Raw genomic sequence first — 27240 nt, forward strand, 5'->3', positions numbered from 1 at the left:
GATTTGCATGTTGATCACACTTTCAGTTAGATGCATTATTATTGTTATTCCAGATTAAATAAAACCAAGCCTTCTTAAATAAAACAAACTATACAAAAAAAATCCCAGGAATTTAATTTTCACGTTTCAAATTGTGTCTGCTAAGCAAATGCCATATATGCATGCACTATTAAATGTCTACGTACCTGGCCAACAGCATTAGTTATCTTAGCAAAAAGTTTAATATGGAATAAAAAATAATATACATCCATCTATATGAATATGTATCAAGGGAGATGACACAACACATTGGCAGTTTAATACATAATCGTGTCTTCAATATTCCTACACTTTGCTGCACAGAAGTGTTGATTGTGGAGTAAACTAAAATGTGCCTTGCACTTTTATGCACTGTAGTGGAGCAGATAAGTGCACGTTATAGCAAGAATCGTTCAAATGGTGATACAAGCATGAAATTTGGTACATATACTCTTCAAATCCCACTCTTTTCAAAAATACCGCTGGCCACGCAAAATTCCTAGATGGCGGCCCCAAAAATCCAAGATGTCCGTCCAGAAATGAGGTTTTTCCTTTATAACTTGAAATGCATTGATTTTAAGCCACATAAATGTATTGAAGGCGAATATAAAGTTGGGCATTGTGGATAGTTTGGTGCCAAGTACATGTCTATTACGGGTCTTGAGATACAGCATATAGGTACTTTTACAGACTTGGGAAAGCTAGAAATTTGTAACATTGATTGTTGTTGTGTGAAATGAAGTGAATATGGTAATACAAATGTTATTTTCATAACCCCATATTTTCAGTAAGGTATAACATAACATTCTAAATGCAAGATGGCGTCCAAGATGGCTGCCATTAACTTGACGTAATCATATTTTAGCAACTATGACACATTACTTTTTGGTCTATGAATCGAATTATAGGTACTTTTACAGAATTAGGAGAGCAAAAATATGAGTTTGAGACCCACACAAGTGTAGTGTTACACCTCACAGAGCTGTACACACGAGACCCAGTTTATAGCACTTGTACCTGCCACGACAGCCAGATTTACTGCCACATTTGGTGAGCTGTTCGCAAGATTTGGCTATTGGAGAGTTGGCTGTCCAGAAGACCTGCCATTCCTCAACAACCTTCTGCCATTCCCAGTCTGCAGGGTCCTCTGCTTCTGGCTGACACTGGCAGCACTCTGGCAGCATGCCCATGGTGTGTTGGAGCAGAGCTGCTCTGGTTGGTGGGATTGACTCATAAGGCCTCTGCTTTCTGGTGAACATGTCAAGCCTGGCCTCATCCACAGTAACAGCTGTGCTGGATCTGTCATACATAGTATGACAAACTTCTCCAGAATCTCTAGGTCACTATACTCCACTGTGGGAGGGTAAATACCCAGTTTGGAGAATACAGGCGAGGCCTCTGGACATATGTCCCATGTCTGCCAAGCAGCCCCATATCCATTAGCTAGTAAACCATAGTTGTTAGTTAGTGATATAGTTAGATAGCCCACCTGAATTGACAGGGTGTGCCACCGCGGGAGAGCCGAGCCAAGGGTAACGGTCCTTCAGTTACCCGGATGGTGTACAGATCACACGGGACTTAAATGGCACTGGATGAATAATCGGGCTAGGTGTAGGTTAAACAATAACTGAACATAGTTGTATCCCATACAGGAATGTGTGTTATTTGATTGAACCCAAAATGGCAGATTCAAACCCCATGTTTGTAAAAACACAAACTGACTGGTCTAAATGTTGTCTTTGTCAAAAAGACAGCACAGACACAGACCTACAATTAATTTGTCTTTCATACTTCCTATATATCTGGATTTCATAAACATACCGATGTTTCATAAAATCCAGCAAATGCCATTGATCCTGGATCCAGCAAGGCTGCATGAAGGTCCTTCCCTGTTGCATTGAGCAAGGGTGGAAGATTGTACTCTTGCCAGAAGTCTCAGCTGACCTCTATCCGTGAGACGTATGTCCCACCAGTTGACAAAGAACATGAGGCAGACATTCTCATTGTAGATGGGTCAACTTTGGTCCATGCCCTGCCACCAAAAAGATCCAAGACATTTGAGGACTATGCAGCTCTCGACTTCCTACCAGTGATACACATGTGACATGTACACCAGCAAGTATCTGGTCTTTGATGTGTACAGCCCATCAAGTCTTAAAGCTGAAACCAGGTCCAAACGTGGCCAGGGAGGAAGACGCAAGGTGACAAATAAGAACACCATGCCATCTAACTGGCATAACTTCCCGAGGCACAATGACAACAAGACAGAGTTGTACCACTTTCTTGGCGACAAGATTGCACAAATGTTTGCTCCAAATATTATGATTGTCACAAAGGGACCTGTCCTCAGCACTCATGAAACTAGTCTTGATGGACTGGATAAATGCTCTCACGAGGAAGCTGACAGCCAAACATGCTGCAGAACATGGTAGCCAATCCATCATAATCAAGGCAATTGACAGATGTTCTTGTCTTAGCACTAAGTGTCATTGCTGCTCTTCAAGAGGCTGGACTACAAAAGATGTGGGTTGCATTTGGGCAAGGTCAGACCCTGATCAATGTGCATGACCTATTCCACTATGTTGGCCAGGAGAAGGTCAAAGGCATGCTATTCTTTCACACGTTTACAGAATGTGTCACCGTGTCAGCCTTCCGTAACAAAGGCAAGAAAACTGCTTGGCAGACATGGGACATATGTCCAGAGGCCTGTATTCTCCAAACTGGGTATTTACCCTCCCACAGTGGAGTATAGTGACCTAGAGATTCTGGAGAAGTTTGTCATACTAATGTATGACAGATCCAGCACAGCTGTTACTGTGGATGAGGCCAGGCTTGACATGTTCACCAGAAAGCAGAGGCCTTATGAGCCAATCCCACCAACCAGAGCAGCTCTGCTCCAACACACCAGGCATGCTGCCTACCAGGCTGGTTGTGTGTGGGCCCAGGCAACCCAGTGTCAGCCAGAAGCAGAGGACCCTGCAGACGGGGATGGCGGAAGGTTGGTGAGGAATGGGAGGTCTTCTGGACAGCCAAAACTCCAATAGCCAAATCTTGCGAACAGCTCACCAAATGTGGCAGTAAAGCTGGCTGTCGTGGCAGGTGCACTACACTTGTGTGGGTCTCAAACTCATATTTTTGCTCTCCCAATTCTGTAAAAGTACCTATAATTCAATTCATAGACGAAAAACAGGTGCACGCCAAAAAGTAATGTGTCATAGTTGCTAAAATATGATTACTTCAAGTTAATGGCAGCCATCTTGGATGCCATCTTGCATTTAGAATGTTGTTATAACCTTACTGAAAATATGGGGTTATGAAAATAACATTTGTATTAACATATTCACTTCATTTCACACAACAACAATCAATGTTACAAATTTCTAGCTCTCCCAAGTCTGTAAAAGTACCTGTATGCTGTATCTCAAGTACCGTAATAGATACAGACATGTACTTAGCACCAAAATATCCGCAATGCCCACTTTATATTCGCCTTCAATACATTTATGGGGCTTAAAATCAATGCATTTCAAGTTATAAAGGAAAAACCCCATTTCTGGACGGACATCTTGGATTTTTGGGGCCGCCATCTTGGAATTGTGCGTGGCCAGCGGTATTTTTGAAAAGAGTGGGATTTGAAGAGTATATGTACCAAATGTCATGCTTGTATCACCATTTGAACGATCCTTACACTTATATGCTCCACTACTGTGGTCCATGGAATGTGACACTACGTGTAGGCTAAATACAAGGATAGTGATTACCTTACCTACAAGTAATGCTTGCCTACAAAATGATTACGAACACAGTGTATATGTATGGAGAGAGACTGCTTTCTTTTAAATATCTTTTACATTTAGAATTATTTTACTCATACTATGCTGGGTGTTTCATTGTGTATGTATTGTCCTGAATGTATGCATTGACCTGAGCAAAACAAATTTCTCTCTCTCGACACCGTCTTTCCCAAGGAACCTCCTTCCTTGGGAGGAGTATTCACGCCTCTAGCACTGATTGGACGGGAGCTCAGTTCATACAATCATTCATTGGTGGGGCGCACAGCCTCACATACAGACAATACTAGGTTGTGTGTTGTTGAAGATATAAAAGGTCTCGCGCGCCTCTCCTCACCACATTTCTCAATTGTCTTCGAGATTTTACTCCAGAACTAAACCTACATCAAAATGAGCGGCCGAGGGAAAACCGGTGGAAAGACCAGGGCGAAGGCTAAGACCCGCTCATCCCGTGCCGGGCTCCAGTTCCCCGTTGGTCGTGTCCACAGGCTGCTGCGAAAAGGCAACTATGGCAAGAGAGTCGGTGCCGGAGCTCCAGTTTACCTCGCTGCGGTGCTCGAATATCTGACCGCTGAGATCCTGGAGTTGGCTGGAAACGCTGCCCGTGACAACAAGAAGAGTCGTATCATCCCTCGTCACCTCCAGCTGGCCGTCCGCAACGACGAGGAGCTTAACAAACTGCTGGGTGGAGTGACCATCGCACAGGGCGGTGTGCTGCCCAACATCCAGGCTGTTCTCCTGCCCAAGAAGACCGAGAAAGCCGCCAAGAAATAAATCTGCTTCATTCGTTTAACAAACCCCACAAAGGCTCTTTTAAGAGCCACCCACTGTTTCCATGTAAAGGTTAATTTCCAATGTCTTTGAGGAGCACACACAAATCACTGATTAATGTTACTAGTTCCGTCCCTTAATATGAAACTAAATAAGGCTGACTTTATATAAAATGCGTCAACAGCAGCCAAAAAGTAGTTTATAAATAAGGGACCCAATATACTAAAGACTGCCTACATAATACTTTTAGATAAATGCATATTTTGCTTTGATCCTGTGTCAGTTGTTATTACGCACAGGTCTCTTTATAATAGTACTTTGTCATTAATGTATCCGGCACCAAATTTAAATAATGCAGACTATTTTTAACTTTATGGCCCATCTCTACGTTTGTACCAGTTATATACGCACGCTCAGCCACACCGAACAGTTTTGTTCAACTAGTCAAAGACTACTTGCAACAGACTAGCATTTTTAATCAGCACAAACCAATCGGCCAATGGAACATTTATTTTGCCTATGCAAAGCAGTATACGCAGAGGCGCAGCCAGAAATGCGATTCTAGATGGGCCTCGCTATGGCTAGGTGGGCCGGCACGCACGCTCACGCAGCGCGCGTGCGTGGTGGTCACGCGCGCGAGTGGGGTTAATCGGTCATTTATTTATTTATTTGGCGTATTTCGGTTATATTTCGGGTTATATTGCCCCCAGAGTGACAGCCAGGCAGTTTTTATTTTTACCGGCTTTAGTTAACATTAACAAGACAGACAGACCCGCTGGAACGCTTCAAATACGTCTGTCTCACACTCACAAACACACACACACACACACACACACTCATGCATGCATGCACGCCTGTCGGAGGAGTGGCGAAAATTGACTCAAGTGTCACTAAGTAAGAAATCTCTCTCTCTCTCTCTTTTTCTCTCTCTCTCTCTCTCCCCCTTCCCTCTCTCCCTCCCCATCTCTCTCTCTCTCTCTCGTAGTTGTGGCGTTTAGTGTTTACCTTCCCCGTCACACACACACACACACACGACACACGTCACACACACACACACACACACACACACACACACACACACACACACACACACACACACACACACACTCTAAAGTATCTCTTCAAGCTGCAGAAATAAATAGCCTTTGTTTGAAACTAAAGCATCAACGTGGAAAAATCACAAAACAAGCTTCCAATCCATTCCAAATACCTTGTTGCTGACTGCTGAGGCGTCGGAACTTTGGAAGATTTAGAAAAGCATAATCCACAGTATTGTCACCGCGTCCGCGACCTAGTCTATTTTTAGTTTATCAGATTTGTCGGCGTGCTACGGCCCCGGAACGAGAAAAATTAATGAAACAAAAAGTAAACATCTCCACATGGCTCTGCAGCAGCAGTCTCAGGAAGTGGACGTAACAACTTGCATGATCGCATCCTATAGACTATAGTCTAGGCCAAAAACCTGGGATTTAAAATGGCTAGTCTAGGCACATTAGTGAAAAAGAACCGACAGCCTGTTTATTCATATTAAGCAAGATGATCATGTAAAAAACACAACAAAAACATATTTACTGAAAGAAAGAAAGACATTATGAAACTTATTATGTATTTATATAAAAAAAATAAAAAAATATTTGTATTTTTTTTTATTTTTTTGAAAAATCGATGGGTGGTCCAGCTCTCTATATGGGTGGGCCGCGGCCCACCCAGGCCCACCCGTAGCTGCGCGCCTGAGTATACGGTCACTCACAACTGTCGAGGGATCATAGTAACACTGCTTGTTTGACTAGTAAAGCACACATATTCAAACGGTTCTACAAATTGTATATGGAATCTGCTCTGTAGAGAAAGTGTGGGCGGCTCTTAAAAGAGCCTTTGGGTTGTTGGTAGATCAAGTCAGCATTATTAACCTCCGAATCCGTACAGAGTGCGGCCCTGTCTCTTCAGAGCATAGACAACATCCATGGCGGTCACGGTCTTTCTCTTGGCGTGCTCAGTGTAGGTGACGGCGTCACGGATGACGTTCTCCAGGAACACCTTGAGGACACCGCGGGTCTCTTCGTAGATCAGACCGGAGATACGCTTGACTCCGCCACGGCGAGCCAGACGGCGAATAGCGGGCTTGGTGATTCCCTGGATGTTATCTCGAAGCACCTTGCGATGACGCTTGGCGCCTCCTTTTCCAAGACCTTTTCCTCCCTTGCCTCTTCCTGACATTTTGAGTTCAGCTGTAGTTAGAGATAGAAAACTGAGTGATTTGAGAGCTCAGAGACATGCTCTTTTATGTGTGTTCGGAGGACGTAAGGGAGGACAGGCAGAGCGAGCTGCGTGGGCGTTACTAACCCCGCCCCCCACCACTCTCTCTCTCTCAATTCAATTCAATTAGCTTTATTGGCATGAATGTAGTAACTATAGTATTGCCAAAGCATACAATGCAGCAAAAAATAAAATAAATACAAATATAACAGAAAACAATATCAAACATACAAATAGAACATTAACTTACACAATACAAATTATGCAAATGATGTACAGTATTAAATGTCCATTGTGTGTGTGTGTGTGTGTGTGTGTGTGTGTGTGTGTGTGTGTGTGTGTGTGTGTGTGTGTGTGTGTGTGTGTGTGTGTGTGTGTGTGTGTGTGTGTGTGTGTGTGTGTGTGTGTGTGTGTGTGTGTGTGTGTGTGCGTGTGTGTGTGCGTGTGTGCGTGTGTGTGTGTGTGTGTGTGTCAAGATAATGGTCACATTTAGTGTTGTTCTCTCTCTCACACACACACACACACACAAACACAAACAAAAACTCTCTCTATATTCTATATCATATTATAATATATATTAATATGTGATGAATTATCCCCACCCTTCCTAATGTTTTGTCAAATCTAGCCTCGACAAATTCATGCAAAGACTAAACTATGTTATTTCGATAGCATGTATAATATACTATATAGACCAGCACTATAGTGTATACTCATAGGTTCATTGATTGTACAGATATTCTACTGTTAAACAGATGTTATGTTCTCATCCTTGATGAATTCGTGAGATATAGGCACAACACATGGTAATACATGTCTAACTTGACAATTTCAATTTGATGAGGTGGACGTGTTACTGTTTTTCTCTTTAGTTGTTTTGCTATTACATTTGTAATGGCACTACTCAATTTAAATGCTATTTCGAACAAAACAGTGGTCATGGCCATAGTAAAACAGTGATTGATGGCTTCACAAATATTGATGTCAATATTTATTAGGGGTGGGGGGATTTGCAAAATGTTATTTATCTAACTGAATGTATTGATTTGATTACGTGAGTAACTTTGATGTATCAATTTGATGACATGTATTCTTTATCTGATGTGATGTAATGCCATGCGTTGAATATTGTGTTGTACTGTGATATTTTGGATCAGAGCAATGAGAGCATCATAGATAGGCCAGCAGCAGAAATGATGTTTGCAATACATAATATTAGCAATTAATATTTTAGAAAGGGTCCATATTTTTGCTTTTTACTATAAAGCCATAAACTGGTTATTATTCCAGTGCTCACATGTGACCATGACGTAACAAGTGAGGATAGTATACTCTTGTAAAATAATGTGGTCGGCTCTTAAAAGAGCCTTTTGTGGGTATAAAGCATAGAGTATATAAAAGGATAGAGACTGAACTGGCGCGAAGCTCCGCCCCCCCAGCTATTCATGTCAGTGGAAGTTGCTCAGTGGCGTTTTGAAGCACCCAGAAGACTGCCGGAAGTACCTCCTCCGGACCTCAAATTTGAGGTCCGGGGTGACGTAGGGAGTGATGGTCCTACATGTTAAAGCCCAGCTGCACGGGGTTTCCCGGTCATGAATACACGGGTCCGCCTGTAGTCCCTCCTCCTACCACTAGGGCCCAGAGCTTCAACGTTGAATAGCCTCACTGGCCCCTTGGTATAAAGATGGAGAAGTCCGTTTACTTCCTTTTGGGAGCGGCCTTCTTTGCTGCCTTGGGTTTGGCAACCTTCTTGGCAGGAGCTTTCTTGACTGCTGCAGGCTTCTTAGCCACTTTCTTGGGGCTCTTGGCGGCCTTCTTCGGGCTTTTAGCTGCTACTTTCTTGGCGGCAGGCTTCTTGGCTTTCTTGGGTGATTTCTTGGCGTCTGCGGGCTTCTTTGCTGCCACCTTCTTGGGCTTCTTAGCTGCTACGGGTTTCTTGGCTGCAGCAGGCTTCTTTGCTTTAACTGCTTTCTTAGCAATAGGTTTCTTTACCTTCACCACTTCTGCCTTGTTCATCTTGAAAGAGCCAGAAGCCCCGGTGCCTTTGAGCTGGACCAGCGTGCCTTTAGCGACCAGGCTCTTGACGGCGATCTTGACACAGGCCTTGTTCTTCTTGGAGGCGGACACGGCCTTAACGACCAGCTCAGCGACGCTGGGACCGGTCTTCTTGGGTCGGAGAGCTGCCTTCTTCTTGGCGGCCTTTCCCGGGGCTGGAGCTGGTGCGACTTCTGCCATTATTCTCTCGGATAGGTTGCTGTTCCTTCTCTAAAGCAAATTATGAAAGAGTGACGCTGAAGGCTGTGAAGGGGCTGGACTTCAAAACATCACCCTTCCACAGTCCGAGCACAGTGTTTCCTCCTTTATATTTCTTCTAAACCATTTTAAACTGTCACATTAACAACAATACTCACAATCCCTTTAGCAGACATTCATGGCGACTTGATACCATAAACTATACTCTTGTTCTGTCCTTAATTTTGCTCAAAATGAAAGGTTTTGACACCAGTAAACACACTCCAGTTAAAGTCAGCATGATGGTGGAGATGATCCTGACTTCCAATGACAAGATGTCACATTTTACACTGTTTCACATGGTCAGTATCACATCATCATGGTTAGATATCACAAATTCACTATCCTGATACTATCATGGTAAGCGTCTTGTCAGTATAATTTGAAAATATTTTGTGCCAATGACCCCATAGGTAATGCAAATACCAAATGCAAAAAACAGTAATATCATATAAAATGAGATAGACAACATTGGAATGCCATTCATTCATTCATTCATTCATTCATTCATTCATTCATTCATTCATTCAGTCATCCGTTTATTTGTTTTGTTGTAGGACTATTAGTAATATCAGACATACTTCAAATATTAGTCAGTTTGTCTCAAGTCGGTATGTTTAGAATCCATACATGAGGGAGTTCATCTTAAGCCTTAATGTGGTTGTGATATTGTACTGTGATAGTAGATCAATGCTATGTCTAATACACAAATCTACAATTTCAGTTTGTTTCACAACTTTATTCAACAAGCATAACGGTATTAGTGCACTGACAACATGTCACAAGAATGTGATGAGATAAAGTAGACATTTAAAGTGTTTACCATTACTTATACGAGTGTGCACCCTAGCTGTGCTTAGCAAGGCCACAGAAAGATTTCTATATAGTGTCTGAAAAAGTAAAGACATGTCAGAGCTCTTTAGGACAGACGACACCTCTGGCCTGTGCTTATTGGCACCCCGACCAACGGACTGATATGATCGAATCCGAACTTGCCTCGGGGAGTGAGGCCGACCAGTTTGTTTTGGGAAGTCTGGAGCCTAGTTTTAAGGGCCTTATGAGGTGCTGTGGTACCAGGAGGTGCATGCATCAGGGTCTTTGAGGGTCTTCAAGGTGTTTTTGTTAACCAGTGAGGAGATCCTGTATAGGAATCTTCTTTGGTTTACTTTTTTATTATGTTGGTGGCCATTTTATTAGATCTCCATCCATCCAGGATGGAGGCTAATCATATTTTCGTGTGATAACAGTCACCCACTCTAATCAAGAAGTCATTAGCCTTGCTGAGATTACTATTAGAACCAAAGAGAATGGATTCAGTTTTACCCAGGTGTAGTTTGTTCTCAGCGAGCCAGGTGCAGATTCTATCGAGCTCAGAGCTGAGGGCCTTTTCAACCTGCAGCTTGTTCCTGTCTGAATTGTATACGCATACAATAACACTTTTCTTGGAGATTCTGGATTTGTCCAAGGTCAGAATGACCGTTAACACATTGCACATTATGTGGCCTTTGAAACGAGTCTACTCTGTGATTTTAGACCTAATCAGTGGCTGTTCATGAATCATGGCTCATTGTTACCCAAACCTGTCACAATGCTTTAAACTAAGTATTGCGGTTTGCCTACTTAAATAATGGGATCAACTCTGTAAGAAAGTGTGGGCGGCTCTTAAAAGAGCCTTTGGGTTGTTGGTAGATCAAGTCAGCATTATTAACCTCTGAATAACTTTAATATAAAGTTTATTTCTACCAATTTGCCCAAGACACTAGAGGAATGAGGATTTAAACAGGATTGCTTCGGTTGTATCATAACACTAGTAAAGCCACTTCAAATTGCAGAAATTATGAGAAAGAATCTCCTTTTAAAAGCCAAAGCAACAAAAGAGGAAAAAAAAGAAAAGAACCGGTTGTCCATGTCTACTTAGCCAACTGCATTCACTTAACACTTACTTATTAACCCTTTGATTAGTTAAATCCCTTATCCGTCTTTCCTCACCCCACATCTGAAGCCATGCAGCTTGCATCAAACACTCAGGATAGAAAAACACCAAAGAGAAAATTTCAATGTGCAAAAAAATGTTTTATTCAAAATCCAGTAGACATGTAAAATATAATACCATACAATACATAAGATTTAAAAAAAAAAAGAAAATAAAAAGGTACAAAAAAGTACAGTAAAAATAACACTTCCATTGCTGTAAATGTAAATGGACACAAAACAATATACAAAGGTGACATTTGCTTCCCCAGTTCCTCACTTCCTTCTCGTATTTACTTTAGACCTTCAATACTTGTGATCAGTATGGCTTGTAGCTACTCTGGTGGCCTCCACGTCTTGGAGTTTTCCCATAGCTTGTATTGCCCTGGTTGTAGTCGTAGCCACCCCCATAGCCGTAATATCCAGCAGAGTAGTCATAGTTGCCCTGGCCATAGCCCTGGTTCCAGTAGTTGTTGTTGTTGTTGTTCTGGCTCTGGACACTTCCATGTCCTCTGCCACGCCCCCCATATCCTCCTCCACCTCCGCCGCCGCCACCCCCACGACCACCGCCACGACCACTGCCATACTGCTGCTGCTGGTACACCTCTTTGGGCTGGGCTATTTTAATCTCACACTTGCTCCCACTGACATTATGAAATTTATTTTCCAAAACTTTTTTGACTGGATTCTCTTCCTTATACGTGATAAAAACAAATGCCCTCCTCTTCTTCGTCGTTGGATCTTGCGGGAGCTCAATTGTTTCGATCTCTCCAAAAGTGCCAAAGTACTCCTGGATAACAGCTTTGTCTGCGTCTGGGTTGAGGCCTCCAACAAAGATCTTCTTCACTGTCTCCTTCTTCATAGCCATGGCCTTCTTAGGGTCAATCTGTCGACCATCTAGCCGGTGTTCCTTCTGTTCAAGGACTTTATCTACTGCTGCAGCTTCTTTAAAGAGAATAAAGCCGAACCCTCTTGAACGGCCTGTCTGCTGGTCCATTTTTATGGTGCAGTCTGTCACTTCACCAAATTTAGAGAAGTAATCTTTGAGATCCTTCTTACTCGTGTCCCAGCTGAGACCCCCGACAAACATTTTCACCGCATCCTCCTCCCCTTTACTGGCGTTGATCTGTCCGCCTTCCGAGGCTCCACCGCCGCCGTTCTGGGCTTCGTCTCCTGCCTCGCCTCCCCCCTCCTCCGTCGCCTGTTCTTCGCCACCATCGCAGTCTTCCAGAGCGGACTCTGCTTCGGCTTCGGGCCCTGCTGCTTCTGCTGCCGCCGCTCCTACCACTACTGCTGTTCCTGTGGCGTCCTCCTCCGCGTCGTCCACCAGTTCAGACTCGGTCTCGGCGTCCCCGTCGATGGCCTCCCGCTCCGGCTCTGCCTCCTCCAACTCGTGCTGCGGTTCCTCCTCCTCGGCGCCGGCGGCGCCTCCGTTAAAATCCCCGTCGAGTTTGTGGCCGTTTTCCGACGTTTCCATGAACTGCTGCTCGGTGTCGGACATTTTTATAAGCCTAGTATGATCACTCTATTTTATATTCTGATCACACAATCGGAGAGCACTCTTCAAAGAGAATGAATTTGAGAACTCAGAGCCTCGTCTCTTTATGTGTGCTCTGAGGACGTAAGGAGTTGTGTGGGCGTAGCCAACACCCTCCCCTCCACCCCCCACTTTTTACAGTTTACATAAACAACTACAATAAACCGACAAGACGGTTTGCAAACAATGATCAAGTGAATACCAAACTGACACTCCAGATCCTTACGAGGCAGATTACACAAAATCATACACCATTAGGACTATGTCTGGTAATTTACTATTAATGCACACAAGCATAACATGGATATTAATATTATCCCATGGTGTAGAATAGAAGGTATTTCACTATTAATGCATACACACAAATACACAATATGTACGCACGCACACCCAGGCGCGCACACACACACACACACACATACACACACAATATATATACTGAACTACTGTAGCTATTGTATCAGCCCACATAAGACATTTGTAACATGTGTTTATCACATTGTTTCCATTTAGCACATATAACAATTTAAATCAATTCTGACCCCCAAAATACTAGAAACATGCTCAACCCCCACCTCCACTCTGAGAAGCCACATAAGACATTAGATAAGACATTAGATATACATCCAAAACTCTCTACACTTGCTTTGTACATGAGTTTCGTTCCTGGACTATGGAAATCTACTGGTTTGTATGAAGCATCATATCAAGTTCCAAAAAAATGGTACATGCCCCAGGGTGGAGCTGAATGTCTGAGTGATTGAAATAATTTGCATGTTCAGCACATTTAATCATTGTTCAATTTCAGTTAGATGTATTATAATTATAATATTGCTGACAAATATAATAATTCAATAACCGATCATTTAAGTCTGCTAAACGAATGGCAGTGGACATGCATACACCAGTACACAGCTGACCGTTATTGTAACAAATATTTATCTCAGTAGTGTTGGCTTATTGTTGTGAATGGATCACTATATATCATATATATATCAAAGGAATAATTGCTCTTCAAATAACGAATTTGGTGGCTCTTAAAAGAGCCGTTTTGGGGTTGTGGCAGTGACAGATTAGTTTAAGCACGTTCTCCGCGGATACGACGGGCCAGCTGGATGTCTTTGGGCATGATGGTCACTCGCTTTGCGTGGATGGCGCACAGGTTGGTGTCTTCAAACAGACCGACCAGATAAGCCTCGGCCGACTCCTGGAGAGCCATGACTGCGGAGCTCTGGAAGCGCAGGTCGGTCTTGAAGTCCTGGGCGATCTCCCTCACCAGGCGCTGGAAGGGCAGCTTGCGGATCAGCAGCTCGGTAGATTTCTGGTAACGACGAATCTCCCTCAGAGCCACTGTACCGGGACGGTAACGGTGAGGTTTCTTCACTCCACCAGTTGCCGGCGCGCTCTTACGAGCTGCCTTAGTGGCGAGCTGTTTCCTGGGCGCTTTGCCGCCGGTGGACTTACGAGCGGTCTGCTTAGTTCTTGCCATTATGTCTTGACTTGTTCTCTTCTAAATAAGTTGAGAATAGAATGCTTGTTGCAGCCGCAAACTGCTGCTTTTATTTGCGCTTCTGAGACACGGTTGTTCTCTGATTGGTCAGTGGTGAGGGACCTCCTTGTTTGGGGAGGTACCATGCACCACTGGCACCGATTGGAGGGGAACTATTACAACAAAAGTCATAGTGTACTGGACTGGGACTGCTCAGGCTGCTGTAATTCCAAGTCTTGAATATTGATATGTACTGTGCTACTTTGTAAAATGTTGTGGAAATTCAATAAAATACTTTAAAATGTAATAGCTAAGTAATACATAGGCTACTATGGACTGAACAAAGAAAATACCTCCTTCTTTGGGAGGCGCACTTCATGCCACTACTACTGATTGGTTGGAAGCTCATACACAATCTGCCCGCGCACTCGTCCGTTTCTATGATTGGTGGGGCGCACACCCGCACATACAGAAAGTAGTATTATCTGTGTTGTTGAAGGTATAAAAGGTCTCGCGCGCCTATCCTCTAGCATATTTCTTCGAGATTCAACTTTAGAAATCTAACTACATCATCAAAAATGAGTGGCCGAGGAAAGACCGGAGGAAAGGCCAGGGCGAAGGCTAAGACCCGCTCATCCCGTGCCGGACTTCAGTTCCCCGTGGGTCGTGTCCACAGGCTGCTGCGTAAAGGCAACTATGCCCAGAGAGTGGGCGCCGGAGCTCCAGTGTACCTCGCTGCGGTGCTCGAGTATCTGACGGCTGAGATCCTAGAGTTGGCTGGAAACGCTGCCCGTGACAACAAGAAGACTCGTATCATCCCCCGTCACCTCCAGCTGGCCGTTCGCAACGACGAGGAGCTCAACAAACTGCTGGGTGGAGTGACCATCGCTCAGGGCGGTGTGCTGCCCAACATCCAGGCTGTTCTGCTCCCCAAAAAGACTGAGAAAGCCGCCAAGAAATAGATCTCCTTCATTAACGAACCCCAAAGGCTCTTTTAAGAGCCACCCACTCTTTCTATATAAAGGGCAATTCCCAATGTATTCGAGGAGGGAAACTTATATTTTTTATTTTAAATACAAATTCATCAATTTAATAAGCTTCCTATAGTTCCCATCAATATAGCTCTAGTTTGTATTCAGTTTGTCATTAATCTTTATCAGCACGGGCGCATAATCACTGATAATACTGTTGGGCTTATATTTCATTTATAAGTGTAGTGAAGCTGGTCAAATAGGACAAGAAATCTAAATTTTCACAAGCTTCTACACTACATTTTTTTTAAATCAACTTTGTCTCGAGCACGGTTGTCTGAGTGATGAGGCTCATGACATTATTATAGTACTTGGATAAACCCTTTCTTGAAAAGATGGGTGGTCCTTAAAAGGACCGTTGTTTTTATAGCAGACTATGCAGTTTACTTGGAGCTGGTGTACTTGGTGACAGCCTTGGTGCCTTCAGACACGGCGTGCTTGGCCAGCTCACCGGGGAGCAGCAGGCGGACGGCGGTCTGAATCTCCCTGGATGAGATGGTGCGGCGCTTGTTGTAGTGGGCCAGTTTGGAGGCTTCACCGGCGATGCGCTCAAAGATGTCGTTGACGAAGGAGTTCATGATGCCCATGGCCTTGGAAGAGATACCGGTGTCAGGGTGGACCTGCTTCAGGACCTTGTACACGTAGATGGCATAGCTCTCCTTCTTGCGCTTCTGCGCTTCTTGCCGCCCTTAGCTGCGGTCTTGGTGACAGCTTTCTTGGAGCCCTTCTTGGGCGCTGGTTTTGCTACTTCAGGCATGATTCTTTCTCAGAGGATTGAAGAAAAGATGGGAGTATTACTCGGCGTTGCACCAGTATTACAAATGACGTGTGCTACTCCCAGCACATGATTCGCGTCAACTGTCACGGACAGCTTATGTGACCCACAGAGGGAGGAGTCTCACAACAGTCTTTGTTTCTGCAATCTGCATAATGTTCTCCCGCCTGCCTGATCTATTGTCCCACTAAAATATACTGTGCATATTTCAATTGGAATTAATAGTTATTCCACGCTCCAATTTAAATCCATGCATTTGTAACAGTCTATATTCATTCCACGTACTGCAGTCAGAGGGTATGGGTAGGGTTTCAAACCGGACACGAAGCAATAGTAAATTAGGATAAACTCTGTAAAGAAAATGTGGGCGGCTCTTAAAAGAGCCTTTGGGTTGTTGGTAGATCAAGTCAAGAGTTATTAACCTCCGAATCCGTACAGAGTGCGTCCCTGTCTCTTCAGAGCATAGACAACATCCATGGCGGTCACAGTCTTTCGCTTGGCGTGCTCAGTGTAGGTGACGGCGTCACGGATCACGTTCTCCAGGAACACCTTGAGGACACCGCGGGTCTCCTCATAGATCAGACCGGAGATACGCTTCACGCCGCCACGGCGAGCCAGACGCCGGATAGCGGGCTTGGTGATTCCCTGGATGTTATCACGAAGCACCTTGCGATGGCGCTTGGCGCCTCCTTTTCCAAGACCTTTTCCTCCTTTCCCTCGGCCTGACATTTTCGCAGTAGTTAAAGATATAGACAAAAGAAGAGAAGTGGATTTTGAATGAATGTAGAGCTCGCGGCCTTGTGCTTTTATGTGTGCTCTGAGGACGTAAGGGAGGACAGGCAGAGTTGTGTGGGTGTAGCCAACACTCCCCCCCCCCACACACACACACTCCTCCCCCTTGTTCGTTTTGGTTACATTAGCAATGAGTTAAACGTACAGTATATTGCTAGTCAACTATATAATACAATAGAATATTATAGGCTATGTAGCCTATACACCAACACCCCTCCTGGTCCGTTTTGGTCACATCACCTTAGTTTATATTACTTTACAGTAATATTATATTTCTAGTGAACTCTCTCTCTCTCTCTCTCTCTCTCTCTCTCTCTCTCTCTCTCTCTCTCTCTCTCTCTCTCTCTCTCTCTCTCTCTCTCTCTCAGATTGTATTTCTGAAACTGAACAAAGAGACTAGGACAATCATGTGTAGATTCAGAATCATGTGTTTCAAGATGTGAAGATCATTATTGATCTTCACATCTTGAAACACTTATCTTACATACTATACACATTCACATCATATACACTCATCTACACATCTTATATCAGCATCAGCGTATAATCAATTGATTATACCCAGCATGTAGTTCTAAACTGCCCGATGCTAACTTGCATATGTTGAGCAATTTTCATAATTGGCATAATATCTGACCATACTATTAACAACCTATAAGGGGAAAACATCATGTCAAACTAGGGGTTTTTATGATGCTGAATCCATTCCAAGCATTAGTTTTGCACACAAAACACTCCTTAGGCTAAAACAGCCATAGCCGTAATCACAAATGTGATTTTTTGCAAAACTAATGCTTAGAATGAATTCAGCATCATGAAAAACCCCTAGTTTGACATGTCACATGCTACATAAAGCATGATGAAAATTGTTTTGCCTTCTATAGGTTGTTAATGGTATGGTCATACATTATGCCAATTATGAAAATTGCTCAACATATGCAAGTTAGCATCCTGTAGTTTCTACATTACATTACATTACATTGGGGGCCCATACTCAACATTTCTAACATAAAACTTTGGTGTACTCAACATGTCCGGGTTGGCAACTAGACTACACAGCAGTGTAGGCTGAATTCAGATTTCTGAGGGGGCACCAGCCCCTCCTATATACAGGTTCAATGTTTGTTTTAAAAACGCCATTGACAATGAAGGGAAATGTACATCATCTTGTCCCTATATCAAACATGAATAAATATAATTGAATGTTTGTTTTGCATCACATCAACATGAGTTTAATATATTAGCACTCCTCACGGGTGAGATTTTTTTCACTCCATTCAAACATAAAATAACGTCATGATCTGCTGTTAGTATCAGACTCAGACATGGTCACTGGTCAGGCGAAATGTAAAGTCTTACTTTACAGGATAATACTAGGCGAAGCAGTGCGCATTAAGGACATGGGAAATCACTCTGTATATAGAAACAGTGGGTGGCTCTTAAAAGAGCCTTTGTGGGGTTTGTAACACGAATGAAGCAGATCTATTTCTTGGCGGCTTTCTCAGTCTTCTTGGGGAGCAGAACAGCCTGGATGTTGGGCAGCACACCGCCCTGAGCGATGGTCACACCACCCAGAAGTTTGTTGAGCTCCTCGTCGTTGCGGACGGCCAGCTGGAGGTGACGGGGGATGATACGACTCTTCTTGTTGTCACGGGCAGCGTTTCCAGCCAACTCCAGGATCTCAGCGGTCAGATACTCGAGCACCGCAGCGAGGTACACTGGAGCTCCGGCGCCGACTCTTTGAGCATAGTTGCCTTTACGCAGCAGTCTGTGGACACGACCCACGGGGAACTGGAGCCCGGCACGGGATGAGCGGGTCTTAGCCTTCGCCCTGGCCTTTCCTCCGGTCTTTCCTCTTCCACTCATTTTTGACGATGTCGTTATATTTCTAGAGTTGAATCTCGAAGAAATGTGCTGGAGGTGGAGAAGAGGCGCGCTAGACCTTTTATATCTTCACCAACACACACTCTAGTATTGTCTGTATGTGCGGCTGTGCGTCCCACCAATGAACGAGAGCGCGGGCTGAGTGTGTATGAGCTCCCCTCCAATCAGTACTAGTGGTGTGAACTGCTCCTCCCATTCTAAATTCTGGTTCGTCCCAAGGAAGGCGGTTCCTGACCAGACGGCGTCTCGGAGCCAATGATATAGCATGCTGCATTTTGCGCCCTTTTGTCTACAAGTTACAACTTTGTAGAGTGAAAATGGCAAGAACCAAGCAGACCGCTCGTAAATACTGACTTTCTTTGTCTTGTAATTAAGCATAATTATACACCATGTATTATGTATTATACACCATGTAGTATGTATTATACACCATGTATTATGTGGTACTAATTTAGCCTACATTGGCCTCAGTTACATGCACAAATTTATTCAGAACTAGAAAAAGTGCCCGTCTGGGCACAGGTCTCCACCAGGAGGATAGGAGTGTGTGTGATGTTTGGCAAAATGTTTAGGAGTGATATAAACATGTTTGTTTGTTTTTTGAGGAAATGCAAACGGAAATGCATCTGACATGACTCACCTCAGAGATCACTCATCTCTGAGGATAGAATTCTGGATGAGCAGGACATGTGCAGCATTTTGTACAAAACGGGCCACTCCTGAAGACTTTGGAAGGTAATCTTATCCAGTGTAGAATCTGAGAAATCAAACAGACGTCTTGATCACATGACTACAGAGATCATGTATACCGATTTGCATGAGATTTGGATGAAATATGTGAGACTGATATAAACAATGTGTTTTGCAGAAATCGGCCTCATGGTGGCGCTATAACCGGCAGATGTGGAGGGATGCAGGGAAAATGTTTTTCCATGCCTCTAGGGAGTGGCATACAAAGAATGATGCAGTTTAGGTAAAAACAGGAATTGCCCTGTTATAGCGCCACCATGAGGCTGGTTTGGAAAATAAATTGTGTCATGTCGTCCTCAGCCTAGTGGAAATGTGCGTGTATAATTTCACGGAAATGGCACACTGTGTGCGAATCTTAGCCAATCAGGAAGGAAGATGGGAAATGGTGCAGATCCAAGTTGATCACATGACTATGGAGATAGTGTATACCGAATGGATAAAATGTGTACGAGTAATCTACAGAAATGTGTCTTGCCTAAATCGGCCTCATGGTGGCGCTATAACAGGCCGTTGAGGAATATTTGGGGCAGAGGTTCATCGTTGGCATCCAGGGAGTGTGTGTGCAAAGTTTGGCATGGATCGGGCCAACGGTGCCGGAGAATATTGATTTGATTGATTGATTGAAAAATGTATTAACAGTTTGCAGAATTACAGTACATTTCAAGCACAAACTCAATACAAAGGCTGTTAACTGTGAGTGGACGACCCAATTAAGCATTATACTTACAATTTACAATTTAGGCATTTAGCAGACGCTCTTAATCCAGAGCGATTTACATTTAGCAAGAACAAAAGCATGGGAATACATCACATATATAAAAAGCATTTATCAAGAAACATGCGTAAGCTAAGAACGTAGCTAGAACATATCTATATAATGACACTGTACATATAAACTATACATATATACTATACTATGCTGTACATATATACTATGAAGTGCTATGACTACATACAATGCAATTATTGTGCTGTCTACATAACATGCTATAAGTCTGTATCAAATGCTATCTAAGTCTAAAAAGTGCTGTCTAAGGGGGTAGGGTAAGTGCTATGGGCCATGTACTTGTTTCCAATAGGGTCCACAATGTTCAATTCATCAAAATAGCTGGTAACAGACGGACGGAAGGACGGATGGACGCACACACACACACACACACACACAAGGACGGAGTGCAAAACATACTCTCTCCCCATGCCTTCGGCCTGGTGGAGACAATTAATTAATTCATTCCGAACATACCCAACTGTTTACATGGAACCTGAATACAAGTATTCCTATTCCTCAATTGTTTACATGACCAAAGCATTCATTAGGAATATAACTTTGGACTATAGAGATGGCCAACCCATAACCGTTATCCCTTAAAATGGTAAATGGTACATTTATATAGCGCTTTTATTCAAGGCGCTTTTCATAGATTGTGCATTACATTCACCCATTCATTCATACACTGATGGCAACGGAAACCATGCAAGGCACCAACCAGCACATCAGGAGCAATTAGGGGTTCAGTGTCTTGCTCAAGGACACTTCGACACTAACTCTGGGGGAGCCGGGGTTTGAACTGGCAACCTTGCGGTTGCCATCCAGCCACTCTACCCCTGAGCCACTACCGCCCCTAACTGTCTTAATTAATTAAAGAGAGATTTCCCACTATATTAATTTAAACTAAGTTAGTTAATACAATACTGGCATGTATGCCTGTCTACATCAAACTATAATTTGGGAATTATTGCAACATGAACAGTACTGAAAGCAAAACTTGTCAAATTACAGAATGGCTTCTTGTTTGTCACATAGGCTACTATACTGGGGAAAACTACATTTGCATATAGAAGAAACATGATTAATCGGCGCCATGAGAGAAATACTGCGAGAGCAGTAACATTGCGTGCAGAGGGGCTGATGAAACTATTCAAAGATGCGTTGTGAGTTGAATTTAATTGCGTCTTTGCAACGTCATGATCATGTAAAAGCAAAGTTCTTTGTTTACCCAGGGTAAGTGGACTAAGCTTGAGATGCTTGTTTACAGCCACGCCCTGCTCATAGAATATTTCATGGTTGGGGTTCAATGCCTTGCTCAAGGGCACTTCAGCGGTGGTAATTTGAACGTGCCGGTCCGGGGATTCGAACTGGCGACCTTCCGGTATCAAGACCGCTCCGCTGCCTCATCGGCCATCGCTGGCTTCCATTGACAATGAATGGTAGACTGTATCGTTTCATCTGCCCGTGTGAACGCAACATCAGGTCGTTATTTTGTATCATAATGTAGTACAGTGTTTTCACATATGATCAGAATGTGACATCATTAGGGACATTATAATAAAGGGCTTTATTATGCTGGACATTTGTAAGCAATCTGCCATGCCAACATGTCACTGCACATAAAAGGAATGTGGAGCACTCGGATGTGTGAAATTAGTTTCAGGCCCACGATTGATTAGACAACACATTCCAAAATGCAGTGATCAAACTTGCTAATGGTCACTGGTTATAGAATAGAAATAGATCACCTGTTAGGCTGTTAATGATGACATTGTGTATGGAATGAGACCAGTTATACTCCTCTTTGGACCTAATGCCTTTCTGTAATTTATAAGAGAACACATTACATACATGCTTCTCAAAATATGTTAAGCCTGACATGGCCAGATTTATAGGCTACACAAATGTTCGAGTTATAATTATAGTTCATGTACTATGGACCCACTGCATTTATACACCCAAGTGTAACATTTCCATCCCACGGTTGCCCGACTTAAATCCCATTGTGTTGTTTTGCAGGCCCTCAATACGATGAACGTGGACGTGTGTTTGTTACATGGCACATGTATTTGACCTCAATATATTTCCCACTATCCCACATTTCCCACTTTTGAGAATTTAGTTTTTTTATTGGAGTGTTTAATTACCAATACATTTACTTCTACTTCATTACATCTCAGAGTTAAATATTGTATTTTTTACTACACTACAACATTTTGAATTGGATTATTACACAACCACTTCAGCCCTATATACATTGGGTATTTGAAAATAGCTAATCTAACAAGCTCACACATGTCTTGATGTGATATTGTGAGCTTGTAGATCTGCAATTTAAAATAAACAAATAAATGTATTTGAGAGAGCCAGGAGAATGAGACTAGCAGGACACTGCCAAAGACACCAAGAGCTGCCAGCCAGCAAACTAGTGCTGTGGGAACCAACACACGGGCACCGGTCACGAGGACATCCCACGCTAACATACGTGGATGTACTCAAGAACGACGCAGGAGCGCAAAGCACCAACGAGCTGGCCAGAGTATGGAGAACCGGGATGACTGGAAGCAACGATGGAGGGCTCGTCTGAGGACGACCTAGAGCGAGTGGGACATTCTGCAAAATCTTTATTTTTTACTTTCAGTGTATTTTATTGCAAATACTCTTGTACTTTTACTCAAGACATTTTTGAGCATGGGAACTTTTACTTGTAACAGAGTGTTGATACTTGTATTTAGGTAAATAAATGTAATACATTTTCCACCTCTGATCATTCACAACATCAATGATGTTGTCCATTCAAAGGTGTGATCAATCTAATTCTAAATGATGAAGATGTCTGACCCTCCAATTATGTTGAGAAAGTACAAATAGCTATAGGCTTCTCATTGCTGTATAGACTATATAGAGTGTAGTTTGCAAGCCCGGCCTCTTGGAACAGCAGCAGGCCCATTCAAACCATTATCTCAGGGTCCAACAAATGTCTATCTACGTCCTGTAAGTAGACTTATAAATGAAACTATAGTGTTGAGTATAATCATTACCACTAGTGGCTCTTATTTTGAAGAGGAAGTCAGTTTTGTTCATCATAGCCAAGCTGCCATGACAGTTGTTATGATTGCAAGCTAGTCTAACCAAGTAGTAAACAAGAACCCACATGGATTAAACACAAGCTTTTAGCAAAGTTCATATATATTTACGATATGGAAACCATGCATCTGTGACTTAAACAATGTTTACACACACGTTGGAAGTACATTAAACATGGAACCTCAGTGACATTAGGTGAGTAGTTAATTGTATAAGTCTCATGCTGGCTCACACTGGTAAAATCATCAACAACAGCTGTCCAAAATGAAACATTAACAGGTAGGCAGGTACTGTGGGTACAGTAACCAGCTCAGTGGACTTGTGGTTAGTGTCCGCCCTGGGACTGGGAGGTCTGGGTTCGATCCCCGGCTGGCCGGGTCATACCAAAGGCCTCCCTGCTTGGCACTCGGCATCAAGGGTTGGATTGGGGGTAAGTACCTGTGACATATAGGGGCCGGGGGTATACATGTGCATCAAGCTGCCTGACGGTACAGAAACAGGAGATAGGCTCCTGCCCTATGGGCCTCATGGCTCGGCAAGGCTTATACTTACAGTACTGTCACTCCCTGCAATAATGTGATGTTATTAATTGACGTTCACTTAGCCTGCTTATATCATGCCCTTAAATAGAACTTGTAGCCTAGGCCTGCTTGGAACTGTTTGGCTGCCTTGCCAATTCTTGTAAACATTTTAGTTAATTAGTTGAAGTGGGTCCGCCATGCACCGTGGTGCTGAAATCTTAAGTCTTAAACTAAAGGACGCTTCACCACTTTTCAACCTATCTTCATATAATTGGTCCTCACTAATAATCGTGAAAAAATGGCGCAATTATTTTCTACTCGGTCTTTGTCTCATAGATAGGAGGGCTGTGGGCAGTTCAGAAACCGTCCTCCAGTGACATCATCGATGGGGAATACAAGCTAATAGAAACTGCAGGCTTTCTAGTCCTGAAAAGTTGCAATGCAAAAATGGAAGCCATGGTTCTCACGATAATGTAAATCTAAACATTTTTGTAAAAAAATGTTTTTGTTCTATCTGTTCGAGCTGATTTACCATCTTGTTTGCTTCATAATAATATTGGTCTGTCACATTTTTACATTAGGAAATGTACTTAGATTCTCCAGAGAAAAAAATGTGTAAATGCTAATGTTAAATGACACCACTATCTACCGGAAGGGGGCGTGGAAAGGGGGCTGTGAGATAGGCTTATTAACTGCGTTGAGATCCAGTGACCATTATGGTGGGAGGGCCTTGCATGTCAGTGTGGCCACCAGTCGTGCCCTGAACTTCTTGCAAAGGAATACGTAGATGAGTGGATCCAGACACGCGTTTGTGGTCGACAGCCAAACGGTGGTGTAGTCGGCATTGTGCATGGTGATCTTTTCTCTGCAGCCACGGCTCGCGGTGTTTCGGGTTTGGGTCAGTATGTAGGGAACGAGGTAAATGTGGAAGGGGGCGAAGCAGACAAAGAACACCACTACTACCACAAAGACCTTGGCTTTGATTTTGCGACAGGCCGCTTCGGAGCTGCTGCTCATGGAGGCTTTGTAGGACTTGTACACCGTCCTGCTGATGAACGAGTAGCAGACCACCATCAGAGCCAGTGTGCACCAGAACACCACCTGGACACAATACATCAGCAGAAAGAACATGTGTAAAACAGTGGGGGAAAAAATGTTTTTGTCCAAGCTCCATCGTTTTTGTGGGGAAGAGAATTAAAAAATCACACCCATGTGAAGTGAGGAGCGCTATGTAATGGTGATGTAAAACAAACGGTGACAAAATAAACATTAAATTATCTTTATTGTTAATGGCATTTCATGTTTGTGTTAGGGACAAGATGATGTAAACTTTCCCTTCATTGTCAATGGTGTTTTTAAAACAAACATTGAACTAAAAACACATTTTTTGTTATTTATATCTAAAAAAATCACACCCGTGTGAACTGAGTGGTGCAAGGTCTTATATAGTCTGATCAGCTATGTCAGTGACGTCACACACTAACCATAGCAACCATGCTCGTTTTTTTGGTACGAACAAACACGGGTACACGGGTACAAAGCCAGTTGTTGGAGTGGTTTGCACCACTCAAATAAATATCTATAAATATCTATATCCTACATATCCAGTTTATCCACCTAAATAAGTAGGTTACACCCAAATAAGTGTGTACAGGATATTAGACATTAAGCTGTAAGAAGAATATATTCAGCGTGATTCTTCACAACAAAAAATAGCTTACAATTACAATGTATAAAAATTACAATGTATAAAACATACAAGTGTCTGTATTGTATGAAAAAGCTTGGTGGTATAGGAGAAAACAATTTGTCTTCTATGAGTGCAGAAATTCTGTATAACTTTATGCCTATACCATTGGAAAATATATTACATTTTTGGGCCGTGACAAATCCGGGAACCCATGTCAAAAAAAAGAAAAAACACAGCACCCTTTTTAGGATCTTTTCCATTGCGCTCTAATCTGTTCCTTAGAGATTAGGACTCGTAACTATGTTAGAGTGATGTTAAAATGCTACAGTAATGCTAAAATATATCACCAAGTTTGCATGCGTGAGTTACCTGACTAAGGTAGATGGATGCCTTATACACGACCAGACCATGCTCGCTCATCAGGGAGCCACATTTCAGTTCGCCTGCAACCACGAGCCGCGGTGGTGGCTTGTTAGTCAGGACGATGTTTGCTATCGCTAGAGATGACAACACCAGCCACACGGCGGCACTCAGCGCCTGACCCACCCTGACCTTCTGCACAGCGTATTCCCCGAATGGCCAGACTATACTCAGGTAGCGGTCCAGACTAATGAGGCCCAGGAAAGCGATGCTGGTGTACATGGAGAGGTAGAACACTTTGGTCGAGTAGCGGCAATAGGCCACACACAGGTCCAAGGGGCTGACGCCTGCATAGTACAGCACCTTCACGGGGATGGTCAGAGTCATGAGAATGTCAGCCACGACCTGTTGGCGAAGGAGATTTGATATTTGATAGGTAGAGAGCTGTATTGATACAGGTGGGAAGAAATTAATTTGCCAGAGGCAGCATAGCAGTTAAAATACAGTTTCAGAGTAAGAGAAGTACTATAAGATACGCCAAAGGCAGTGACACAAAAGAACAACATAACAAAAAAAAAGATTTTAGACTCCATCCACAGGTTGAGAGTTGCTGTTTTACCTTTGCCTTCACTCACCATATTCTTTAGATAGACCACAAATGTGGAGTTAGAGGGGATGTTGAAGAAGACCCATGCAGCCAGGCTGTTCAGTGCCAGGGCCACTAGAAACACGACGCTGTACAGGCAGGGGAAAACCACAGTGATCACGTACTCTGGACCGCACCTGATGGTGTTGTTGGACGCTGTGGAGTTCATCTCTACAACCTTGGTGGAGTGGAAAAAGAGGACAGTAGAGGAATGAATTTAATGTGAGGGAGAAAAGAAAACCTGTAAATATATGGTAAATATTATTGTTTTTTTTGTCTCCACCAGGCCGAAGGCTTGGGGAGAGAGTATGTTTTGTCTTTGCTCTGCCAGGTCGTGCACTTCTTTCATCCACTCAAAACTTGTCAGGAATACAGTCTGAGTTTTGGTTCTGGCCTGGGCCTGTCTGTGGGTGTGACTGAGCGGAGGGGGGGGGGGGGGGGGGGGGGGTCATTTGGGTCTGAATGTCCCCGCACTTTTCAGGGATGCTATTTATTTACTTATTTATTTATTTATTCCTGACCGGCGCTGGTACTGCATTTTGCTGCACAATAGTCATGTATTGGCTGCATGGGTGTTGTGCAGTAACTGTTGTGCAGTAACTTGATCAACCCGATCAAGGTGTCAGACGGACTAGTAATACACAACAATTTGAGTCATGACGTCCATCAAGATCTCAATTGACTGGGCCTATATGCCCGAGTGGCCCAATGGAGGCTACACTTCTGAGTAAAAGTATCAATACTGCAATATAGAAATCCTCTTAAAACTAAAAGTCCGGAATTCAAAATTTGCTGTAAAGGTACAAATAC

The 27240-nt window shown here is 43.3% G+C and overlaps 9 protein-coding genes and 1 pseudogene across 10 annotated transcripts; 2 read left to right on the forward strand and 8 right to left on the reverse strand.

Annotated features, from left to right (window-relative positions):
- Positions 1-4199: 4199 nt before the first annotated feature.
- LOC306937566 (histone H2A-like) lies at positions 4200-4583 on the forward strand (the record flags this gene model as incomplete). Its single annotated transcript, XM_079521403.1, has 1 exon — positions 4200-4583. The coding sequence occupies one exon, from the start codon at positions 4200-4202 to the stop codon at positions 4581-4583; it is 384 nt and encodes a 127-aa protein (XP_079377529.1).
- Positions 4584-6471: 1888 nt separating this feature from the next.
- On the reverse strand, positions 6472-6814 carry LOC306937573 (histone H4). Its single transcript, XM_079521409.1, has one exon. It carries the CDS (start codon positions 6795-6797, stop codon positions 6486-6488), a length of 312 nt encoding a protein of 103 aa, XP_079377535.1. The 5' UTR covers positions 6798-6814; the 3' UTR covers positions 6472-6485.
- Positions 6815-8534: 1720 nt separating this feature from the next.
- LOC306937548 (histone H1-like) lies at positions 8535-9071 on the reverse strand (the record flags this gene model as incomplete). Its single annotated transcript, XM_079521386.1, has 1 exon — positions 8535-9071. The coding sequence occupies one exon, from the start codon at positions 9069-9071 to the stop codon at positions 8535-8537; it is 537 nt and encodes a 178-aa protein (XP_079377512.1).
- Positions 9072-11169: 2098 nt separating this feature from the next.
- Positions 11170-12736, reverse strand: LOC306937534 (heterogeneous nuclear ribonucleoprotein A/B-like). The gene has a single exon (XM_079521367.1). The coding sequence runs from the start codon at positions 12598-12600 to the stop codon at positions 11419-11421; it is 1182 nt and encodes a 393-aa protein (XP_079377493.1). The 5' UTR covers positions 12601-12736; the 3' UTR covers positions 11170-11418.
- A 978-nt stretch (positions 12737-13714) lies between these two features.
- LOC306937556 (histone H3.2-like) lies at positions 13715-14125 on the reverse strand (the record flags this gene model as incomplete). Its single annotated transcript, XM_079521393.1, has 1 exon — positions 13715-14125. The coding sequence occupies one exon, from the start codon at positions 14123-14125 to the stop codon at positions 13715-13717; it is 411 nt and encodes a 136-aa protein (XP_079377519.1).
- Positions 14126-14692: 567 nt separating this feature from the next.
- LOC306937558 (histone H2A-like) lies at positions 14693-15087 on the forward strand (the record flags this gene model as incomplete). The annotated part of the gene is made up of 1 exon (XM_079521395.1): positions 14693-15087. Exon 1 carries the CDS (start codon positions 14704-14706, stop codon positions 15085-15087), a length of 384 nt encoding a protein of 127 aa, XP_079377521.1. The 5' UTR covers positions 14693-14703.
- A 452-nt stretch (positions 15088-15539) lies between these two features.
- On the reverse strand, positions 15540-15913 carry LOC306937571 (histone H2B 1/2-like; annotated as a pseudogene). Its single transcript has one exon. The product of its transcript is annotated as a histone H2B 1/2-like (transcript).
- A 435-nt stretch (positions 15914-16348) lies between these two features.
- LOC306937578 (histone H4) lies at positions 16349-16660 on the reverse strand (the record flags this gene model as incomplete). The annotated part of the gene is made up of 1 exon (XM_079521414.1): positions 16349-16660. One exon carries the CDS (start codon positions 16658-16660, stop codon positions 16349-16351), a length of 312 nt encoding a protein of 103 aa, XP_079377540.1.
- A 1545-nt stretch (positions 16661-18205) lies between these two features.
- Positions 18206-18589, reverse strand: LOC306937559 (histone H2A-like; the record flags this gene model as incomplete). The annotated part of the gene is made up of 1 exon (XM_079521396.1): positions 18206-18589. One exon carries the CDS (start codon positions 18587-18589, stop codon positions 18206-18208), a length of 384 nt encoding a protein of 127 aa, XP_079377522.1.
- Positions 18590-24448: 5859 nt separating this feature from the next.
- Positions 24449-26607, reverse strand: LOC306937248 (P2Y purinoceptor 12-like; the record flags this gene model as incomplete). Its single annotated transcript, XM_079520915.1, has 3 exons — positions 26420-26607; positions 25822-26189; positions 24449-24902 (listed from the first exon to the last, which is right to left on the reverse strand). Exons 1-3 carry the CDS (start codon positions 26597-26599, stop codon positions 24449-24451), a joined length of 1002 nt encoding a protein of 333 aa, XP_079377041.1. The 5' UTR covers positions 26600-26607.
- Between the last annotated feature and the right edge of the window lie 633 nt (positions 26608-27240).

This window comes from Electrona antarctica (assembly GCF_951216825.1).
Source record: "Electrona antarctica genome assembly, chromosome: 14".
Lineage (NCBI taxonomy): Eukaryota > Metazoa > Chordata > Actinopteri > Myctophiformes > Myctophidae > Electrona > Electrona antarctica.